Below are 10,242 nucleotides of genomic sequence, written 5' to 3' on the forward strand. Positions count from 1 at the left end.
ATCTTGGATGGAGCCGTTTTGTAATCCCGCAGTTTCTTTCTCAACGTTAGTCACTGTTGTTCGGTTTCTCTATTTAGAAATTGGATTTTCTCCACGTTCGTTCACTTCCTTTTGAGCTCCGCGCCATACTTTGCTCTCTGTAGATGTGTCTTCAGAAATCTCATTCAAAGCGGCTTCCTGAATCTTTGTAGGTTTATATGCATACAGGAATATCAGGCACATACGTGCTGTCAGCTGCATTTTTACAAAACCAGAAAAGTGTTTATGAAGTGTGAAGAGAATTTAATCAGGAAAAGGCTGAAGAAAATTGAGCATTTGAGAGCTAGCCGACTTTAAATTCATGGAATTTGAATTGAATTGGACACAACACACAGGAAGCTGAATAGGAATGACAAAAATAAGAATGGATCAAAATGAATAAAAAATTACATTATATTATATTGTGACATTTAAATAGATTTATATATTATATTTAAGAAAATATTATTTTATTATTATATTTTAAAAAATAAAAAAGTTCTTAAATTAATTTCATTCAAATTTTCAACATTTCATAGCAATAATATATCAATATATATATTATATATAACACATACAATATATTTTGAAAATATTCACATGTATTTACATGTATATATTTATACTCATATAATTTATATTGTATATAAATTTATGCCATGGTCTGTCTGAATACTGGATTCTGATTGGCTGGCAGGTGTTGATTAAATTCGTTGAACCGCACAGGTAGTTCCAGGTCAGTTTAATCATGTTCTATATTAATGCGCTTCCTATAAACATTGGTAACCATAGTAACATACAGTTACAGTTGAATAGTAATACAGATGAAAATAACCGTCATTTTTATCGTTTCGGTCAAATATTGCAGCACAAATATTGTTAACATCTTTAATATGTGAATGCTGGGAAATGACCATGGCATAAACGGGATAATCAACAGCTAGCTGTGCATTAAACGATTTGAATCCGCTGTGCGTCGGGCAGTTCTTCACCTCCACGTCGTGCATTCAAATCGTTTAATGCACAGCTAGCCGTTGATTATCCCTTACATATTTAATATATAAACTAGGGCTGGGCAAGTTAACGCGTTTTTATCGCGTTAACGCATTAATTAATTAACGCCGACAATTAGTTTATCGCGCGTTAACGTACTTTTTATTTTGAAAGTCCGTTGCTCACTGCGTTTGAATACACATAGATAGACTGTAATAATACAACCGAATACAACACAAACCATGGGTCACAGGAGGGGTGGGATGTTTATCAGTAGGCTACTGGCTGCTTGGGATGAGCGTCATCACGCGTCTCAACCAATGAAAGCATTTGTTGTGTGCCTAAGAGAGCTACAGCGCGAAACAGAAAATATCTGGTGCGGACAGAAAAATGGAAAAAGGTACCGAAATCTTAAATGGACATTTTTATTTTAAACCTCTTCCACACGGTGGAGTTGATAGAACTAAAGCTATTTGTAACCACTGCAAAGCTGAATTGTCTTATCATCGGAGTACTTCGAGTCTGAAGTATCACTTAAATGCAATGCACACCGTTGATGCCAGCAAATCACCCACCCAAACAAACAGTGGAGGAAGGCTTCGGCAGACTACATTGGATGCAGCATGTGGGAGAACTATAGATAAACAAAAGAAAGACAAGCTAACAAATGCCAGTACGAACTTTTGTTCATACAGCAGTACTTTGAAAGAATAAAATTATGCAATACACTACTTTTGATTTCATTATTGAATTTTGCGCATGCTGCGATTAATTGCGATTAATCGCAGAAAATCATGCGATTAATCGCGATTAAAATATTTAATCGTTGCCCAGCACTAATATAAACATAACATATTTTTCTTAATTATATGCATGTGTGTGTATTTATATATACATAATAAATATACACAGTACACACACATATATTATGTACCCAAAAAGATTAATCGTTGCCTAGCACTATATATTATATATATATATATATATATAGCACTATACACTATTATATATACAGTATATATATATATATATATATATATATATATATATAGTGCTAGGCAACGATTAATTGCATCCAAAATAAACGTTTATTTTATAACGTATATATATATATATATATATATAGCACTATACACTATATATATATATATATATATATATATATATATATATATATATATGCTATTTCAATAACTGACACTCAACACTCAGAGTTATATACCAGTATATTTTGTATGTATGATCTTACAGATTAATGTAAATGCAAAGTCCAAATACAAGTTCATTGTGACAGCCAGAGTAGTTTTTATTTGTGATCTTTTTGTTTGTGGTGTAATAAAAGCCAAATAGCTTAGATGTGAGTACCCTTTGTGAATTGTGTAGGTTTGAATTGCCATTACATGCAGGCCTTCTCTGCAGTGTTGCTGCAACTCAACCCAGCAGGGATCAATAGGGAATGAGGCTAGTGAGCCATTTCCCCAGCGGTCTACACGGGTCAGTCAATATGTTGCTCTCTTCTTTTGACATTGAATTGATTGTGAGGCTGCTGTTCGTAAAACTGTTTAGGAGCAGTCAAAAAGAGAGAAAAAAGGAAAAGCATTTAATGCTCTAAATCAGTCTTTGTCAGTCAGGTTTGTCCCATGAGCATCATGATGTGGTTTCTGAGTACTTTTAGTAGCTGAATGAAAAGCTTCAGGTATGAGATATGTTGTCTGTAATTTGAATATGTGGGCAGGGCTTTTAGACGCATTATATGTCTGGCATCAGTAGACAAGCAATTCATGTAAGCTAACCATCATAAACTACACACCACCCACTCAATATAGCCTTTACTCTGTAAAAACAGCTGACAGACATCATTTTTCTTCCATCACAGTTCCCAGAATGTGGCTTCTATGGGATGTATGACAAGATTCTTCTTTTCCGTCATGATCCAAACTCGGAGAACATCCTGCAGTTGGTGAGGTGCGCGGCTGAAATTATGGAAGGGGACCTGGTGGAAGTCGTCCTGTCAGGTAAGTGGGACGTTCAATAGTTCTTGCTCAGCATGTAGTCATGCCCCAGGCACAGATGTACGTCCATCGTCTTTTCATTTGTGGCATAACACATTGTTTTATGGATCAGTTAGACAAGACACTGTGACTTTGCTGCAATACCCGCCAAAGTTTCTGCAGTCTGCAACACACCAGAGTGCGATTCCTGTGTCATTTCTGACTGTTTTTTGTCCCTCCATTTCCCACTCTGAAAAAGTTGATGCGCATCCAAGTTTTGATGCTGCACCCGGTGTGAAAACTGGAGCTGCTTTGCTGAGGAAGCGATGGAGGTATCGCATTTGACACTGCTAAAGTGTTTCTACAAACACTTGGCGGGCCTTCCCCTCCCTTCCTCCCCCTCTCCTCCCTGTGCTATGTCAGGTAATTGAGTGAAGTCTATTCTGACGAGATAAAGCGGGGACTGACACCTCCTCTACCCCCCAGCCTCTCTACCAGGTCTGGTGTGTTTCTCTGTACATGTGCGTGTCTGTGACAGGATGAATCAGGTGATTAACACACCCAGATGCACACATTCTCATAGACGAGCCTTTGGGAGCCCGGAGTAACACTTCTCAATGACACACTTGACAGCTGCTTTCACTGTAAAGTAACACAGAAGAGTTTTACAACTGTCACCAAAGTAAGGTCAACGGTTATTAATGACACCCCCTGAGGTCCCCCTGAGATTGCCACGGCACTTTTCTCGAAGGGTATAATTTCACTGGCAACTGACGCAAAAGTAAATAAATGGTCCAGCTCATAGTTTTCCTTTACTAATTAAGTAAACGTATTATTGTACTGCACTTTTAAAGCCTAAATTAATTCTTCGATAGCAACAAATATGGTTTTGCTCACCATATGGTTTTCAAAGCAAAAGTTGTATGCTTTGTAATTGGCCTGAATCTGAAAAAATGCGAAACGAGCGGGCCAATAAATGCTGATCTCTCGGATTATCACTTTGACAGTATCTCCTGCAGCAATTAAAAAGAGCAGCGTTTCATGAAAATATGACCTATGCTTTCTCTGCTGGGTCTCTACCCAGTCTGTTGCGGTCCTTAAAGTCTGCTTGAAGTCTATTTTCTGCTGGATAAATTTAGAGTAACCACGGGTTGGCTTCACTGAAGCGTGCTGACAGGATGTTTGGCTGTGCCTAGATCAACATAATTGCAACCGAGAAAATGCATGGAGATACAAGCGCCATACAGAATGTGTGGGATTAATAACCGTACGTGAATATTGATTAAGAAGTATGCAGAAACTTTAGTGATTTGCCTTTACTGTCTCGTAGAGGAATCACAGGCCAGAGTGTGTCGGGCCAGAAAATGTCCAATTTCCTCCGGCAGCAAAGAAAAAAATGACTGGAGAAACAAGTATCTGCATTAAGTCAACTCAGGATGCCTTTTCAGCATCATACTCATTTCCCTGAAGCATTTAATGACAGTTTACAGGTAGTTCAACTTGCAAACATATCTTGGCCTTTAAACAAAAGGCAAAACAATAATTTGAATGAATTGAGGTAATTTAGCTGCAGAATGGCTAATCAGAATGTATTCTACTTGAGCGTACTAGGGGAAGCCATGTTGGAGAGGAGGCAACATGCGCGTGTTGAGGCAGGCAGTTCTCCCGCTGTGCTCGCCACTCAGCCGCTATTGGTCCTGTCAACATGCAGCCAACAAGAGCCAATCAAAACACTCCAACCACCCCAAAAGCTTCCCTTTCATAGTACAATTTGCAAATATAAATAAAGCTGGGTTTGTTTGGAAGAGTTTGGATGGCAATTAAAATTCCTCATATCTCTAGATTTCGCTCTGTTCTGTAAGATTATGCTGTGCTGCATTGAGCATTATTTTTAGAGGTCATGCTTCAAAGTGAAATATATGGTACAGAGATGTCATGCAGCTCTTAATCGGCTTCTTTGTTGTATTTTAAAGCTCTCGAACACTCACAATGAGTTCTTAATTAATTAGTGCCTGACCACAGGCCCCTCTAAAGAGACCACCATCTCTAGCCCATTAACCCTGACAGACACACGGTCTGCCCATCTGATTAGAATTAGGCAAGGCCAGAGAGCCTGCTGCCCAGGCCTTGCGGCAGTTCTGTGGAGACTGGAAAAGCGTGCCAGACTGGCCATTGATAGATTGGATTTGGCCCACCCTCTCATCCATCTGTACCCCAAAGATACACATGCCTTGTGGGAGCTTCGAAAGAGGACGGTTCATAAAATAAAGATATAACTCCCTCTGCAACATTTGTTTGCCTTTTTAATCATGACATGTTTACTCAGTGCTGCTGGGATTAAATTCCCTCATGAAGTCGAAAGTCCAAATAATGCAAACAAAAAGTGTGGTTATTTATGCGAGTTGTAATGGGAAAACAACTTTAATTATGATTGTAAGTTGTAAATTGGAAATTAAGTGTTTGGGATGATCTATGACTCACTTCACTTAAACAACCACAATTATGCACAAATAACAGATGTTTCAGAGTTGAAGGTTGTCAAAACTTGACGTCTCTCATCAGGTACTGCATATCCTTTAATGAATTACCAAGGATTTACATTGATGCGGTTTTACCAAAGCGCCTTCAAATAAAAAGCACAGCTCATGTTAATTGCAAGTATCAGGACAGTTAGCTGAGAATAAATGAAAAAGATCAAATCTGAGGTAATTTGATCAATTTTAATGTTGTCATTGTGAGGTGTAATTGTGGTTGTTAAAGTGAAGTGAGTCATGGATCATCAAATGTTGCAGATTTGCTCAGCTGATGAAAAACCCTGAAACGATCACATATTAAGAGACAAAAGACTCACGATTTTCAGTTTGGTTGAATGTCAAACAGTTATTCAGTAACTGTTAAAATAAGTGAAAGGATAGTATTTGGAGTAAAAGCCCACATGCTGTTGGGGGTAAAGTCACATGGTTATTTTGAATAAGTATGTTACTTAAATGTGTCTCTTTCAAGCTTCTTTAAGCATTTCTTTTTGCACAAATTATGTTTCTCCACAAAAATAATTATAATACATTTTTTAATATAATATTTACTCTACTATTATCGTGCTCTGGAGCACGACAGAGGGGTCATTCCTTTTAATCAGTAAAAAATTATAATGCTAGTTTTGTAATTTAAGGACATATTTCTATGAAAGTGTACGGCACAGAAATACGCTGTGGTCAAGCTCAGGCACTTTATTAATTATAGCGTGATTATTTGCTTATTAGCTGGGTGCCATACAGGGTGGAAATAGAGAGCCAAAATTAGAATTGAGAGTTTGCTTATATGAGGGTGTCAACCCAATTTAATCTTTGGTTAATTTTATACAGTTTATTTAACTATCTTTTGATTTCGTGTAAGTTTATTTTAAAAAGGATGGAATGTTTTAAAGTTCAGCAAACCAGCTAATACCACAAAACATCACAGATTTCATCAAGTCCATTGTTACACTCTCAGAAAAAAGCTACAGAATTGTCATTGGGGCCTTACCCTATTAAAAGGTACGAATATGTGCCTTAAAGTACCAATATTTAGGGGTAAATAAGATACATAGATGTACTTTTTAGCTTTGTATTTGTATACAAAACAACAGTATAATGTGCTGTAGTGCTGATTTCACTTTCTGGATGTCATTAAGGAACTGGATTTTTAAAGGTATATTAGAAAATGCTAAGAGGGGGTGAGAGAAGTAAAATTGGGGACACAGGAAAAAATGAATGCCAATGAAAGCAAATTTCCCATAAATCATGATTTGTTATAAACATTTTGATCAGGGCCAGGCACATCATGGTTTTTCTTGCTAAAACTTGAAAAATAACAACTTCCATTACAAAAGTAGTGAATTATTTACAGTCTCATAATTGTGATATATGAAAACTAGCTAATATGATTTCTCTCTGCCAAACTGTGTATTACAGCATATTATATGATGGGGACATGGAAATGTACTTGATCACAGATTGATGGACATAACACAGTGTTGCTCTGAGATTTGGTCTGCTGGAAGGTACTTTATAAATTGACATTTCTCTTTTGTGTGTGTTGTTTCAAACGTTCAGCCTCAGCTACAGTGGAGGATTTTCAGATCAGACCTCACGCCCTGTTCGTTCACTCATATCGAGCTCCAGCGTTCTGCGATCACTGTGGAGAGATGCTGTGGGGTTTAGTGAGGCAGGGGCTTAAGTGTGAAGGTAGATGTCAAAACATTCCACTTCTGTCAGCAGTAGAAACAGACCACCATGTGATGAGTCTTTTGTCGCTATCTTTGCGCTAGGCTGCGGGCTGAACTACCACAAACGGTGTGCCTTTAAAATCCCAAACAACTGCAGCGGCATCCGTAAACGACGACTATCTAATGTGTCCCTCACCGGCCTGACCAACACTCGCTCTGTGTCTGCTGAACCGTCTCCAAGCACCTCCGATGAAGCTTTACTGGTGAGTTTGATGACAAAATTAGATCTACACCATACTGCATCACATGCTCCCTTCTTCCTCAGTTACCATATAGAATAAATGTTCAAATATAAAATACAAATCATATGAATCTTACAAATACAACAGTTACATTGCCCTAACAATCTCTGATGTTATGACAGATCATAGATTTGGTCCCTGTTTGTTCACCCTATGCTAGTGCTGCATGCTTGTCCTGTTTATTAACACTACTTATTCTCTGTCCGTCTCTCTCTACCTCTCCCCACACATCCTTTCATTCCTGCCCAGTCTCCTGTCAGTCCTAGCATGGAGGTAGGCACTAACTACAGTAATTCAACTTTAACTAACCGCCTTGTGATATTTTGTCTGTCATACACCCCCTGTTGTTTACAATATTACAAAATGTTAAATGAAATGTGTTTGATCTTTTGTTTTGAAGCTTAATTTCATTAAGCCAGATATAGAGTTATTTTCTTCAAGAGGTTAGGACATTTTAACCTGACACTAGAAATGTTGTGGTACACATGTAGAGTTTGTTTGAAGAAAACTGTTAATCGGCTGTTGACGGCAGAATCAAACATCTGTTAACTGCTTTCTAATCTGTTCCCTACACCTAGACAGGATACAGCAAATGAACTGCATCTGTACTTTAGCTGAACTGAGCTGTACGATGCCTTACTTTCCACGTGAATCTACTTAAGGCCTTTGGTGAAGTGTACAACATGGCAACAGGAAGCTATTGATCATTTTCTTTCTTTAGAGCACATTGAATAGTTGATTATGCACACCTGCGTGATGTCAGATCTATTCACAACAGGTGGTAAGACATCTGCATCTTTGCCAATCAGCAGCACATTAAAGATCAGCTTGATGAGAAAGTTGTTGTTCTGAGTTGATGCAAATTCATCAAAGCTCAGCATATACAACAATCTCCCTCAGCATGAACCTCATAGAGCCCTTGGGTTTTTTGTTCACCTAATCGAGGGCTGACTTGGCTCGGGTTAGTACCTGTGAGCTTGTGTGACAAATTAATACTTTTGATAATAGTTATTTAACATTTGCAAAATTTAATGACTGACAAAAAAGCACAGTCACAGGTTTCATCCAAAAACATTTCTTAAATACGAACAGCTTAGTTGTCACACACTTTACTCCAGTGAATAGTTCATTTCTGTATAAATACATAACTTAAAGTCTTGGCTAAAATCTATTGAACATTCAAACTTCTAAAAAACGTCAAAAGTAGTTGCTTTGTGACAACATGCCCCAGTTTTCACACTATATGGGGGTAAGCTGTCACAATGGAACCTGCCATTAAACAACCAGTTGTATATTAAGCTTTTCAGCAAAAAATGCACACAGTAAAACAATTATGAAACCTAAAGCAATTCTTGAAACAGCAAATGTGTAAAAGGAAGTGCACAAAAATATAGAACAATTGTAATGAATTACATTATCTAAATTCATCGCAGTGTGACAGCTTGCCCCAATATAATACAACAGTTTACCCTAACCTGACAATTGTTAAAAATACCTATGTACTGAGAACACAGTTATAGCCCTTGTGTTGTTTGGACGTCCTTTGCGTCATGATACGCTACATTATTTGTTCACAGCAAAAAACACCATCAGACATCTTTCCTGGAAGAGGCCGCTCCAACTCTCAGTCCTATATAGGTCGGCCAATAGAGTTAGACAAGATCCTGCTGTCTAAAGTGAAGGTGCCACACACATTTGTCATTCATTCCTACACACGCCCCACCGTTTGCCAGCACTGCAAGAAGCTCCTCAAGGGCCTGTTCCGTCAGGGACTACAGTGCAAAGGTACGAGCTTATCCTCAATATTTCAAGCTATGGTTATAGAATGATCCTCTTGAAAATATTACGCTTTATTGTCATACAGTAATTGTTTTAGTATTTTATTGCTTCACATAATAATGTGCCTAGTCTAAATCCCCTCTGATCCTGATGTTTCTGTGTGTAATTCTGATTCTCGGTAATAAAACTGTATTAACTCATCTGAGCCACCATTGGAGAATGATTACTAATTGCTGTGAATGATTACTTTGTCCAGAAACCATTGCAGTTTATTCACAATATCCATTTAAACTAATTACACAAATTACGATAAGTACACAAATGTGTTTAATATAATATTCGCTATAATTTCTCCAGCAGATATGATGTTTTGTTATTATAAGAATGATGGACTTTGTTAGACAGATAATGAGGCTCAGTTGGGCTGTGTTCAAAATGGAATACTAGTGTACTGCATACTGCACAGAATATTTTGTATACTACTATATTGTTTTTACATATAAAAACATATATGAAACAGTATGACTGTGCAAATATTGGCACATGTTCAGTGTTTTAATTTAATACATGCTGGAAATAAATAGGTTACTTCCCATTAATTTCTAATCCAGCTTTGTGTAAAAAAATTTTTTGGCAATATGGCTAAATAATCAGTTCGGTTGCAATGGATATGTTAAAAATCTTGGTTGAAATAGACCCTTTTCACAGACTGATGTCCACAGTTATTAACATTGTAAATCTAGCAGACTTTTTTATATTTTAAAATATATTGTACATTTATTTTTTTTCTTTTGCTATTGGAGCAAATGGGAATGCAAAACTGATATTTATTGTAGTTTCCATTTAACCCAACTACACTGTAAACCCCGGCAAGGTCAGAATACTCCATATTTGTAGACATCGATTACCTAAAAAATTTAACAATAATTATAAATAATAAAAGTCAAAATGAAAA

General features: G+C 37.2%; 1 protein-coding gene across 8 annotated transcripts in view; it reads left to right on the forward strand.

Annotated features, from left to right (window-relative positions):
* Positions 1 to 10,242, forward strand: part of prkd1 (protein kinase D1) — a 56,153-nt gene that overhangs the window by 30,734 nt on the left and 15,177 nt on the right. For 4 of the 8 annotated variants that reach the window (XM_058749743.1, XM_058749740.1, XM_058749737.1 and 1 more), the window contains 5 exons: positions 2,888 to 3,026; positions 7,094 to 7,225; positions 7,309 to 7,469; positions 7,758 to 7,781; positions 9,086 to 9,293. In XM_058749743.1, coding sequence (XP_058605726.1) covers positions 2,912 to 3,026; positions 7,094 to 7,225; positions 7,309 to 7,469; positions 7,758 to 7,781; positions 9,086 to 9,293 — 640 coding nt within the window. In that variant the 5' untranslated portion in view covers positions 2,888 to 2,911. Of the gene's footprint in view, positions 1 to 1,093; positions 1,412 to 2,415; positions 2,506 to 2,887; positions 3,027 to 7,093; positions 7,226 to 7,308; positions 7,470 to 7,757; positions 7,782 to 9,085; positions 9,294 to 10,242 lie in introns of those variants that run through there. The other 4 variants (XM_058749741.1, XM_058749744.1, XM_058749742.1 and 1 more) reach the window with 4 other exon arrangements.

The sequence above is a fragment of the Onychostoma macrolepis genome, chromosome 17, assembly GCF_012432095.1.
Source record: "Onychostoma macrolepis isolate SWU-2019 chromosome 17, ASM1243209v1, whole genome shotgun sequence".
Classification (NCBI taxonomy): domain Eukaryota; kingdom Metazoa; phylum Chordata; class Actinopteri; order Cypriniformes; family Cyprinidae; genus Onychostoma; species Onychostoma macrolepis.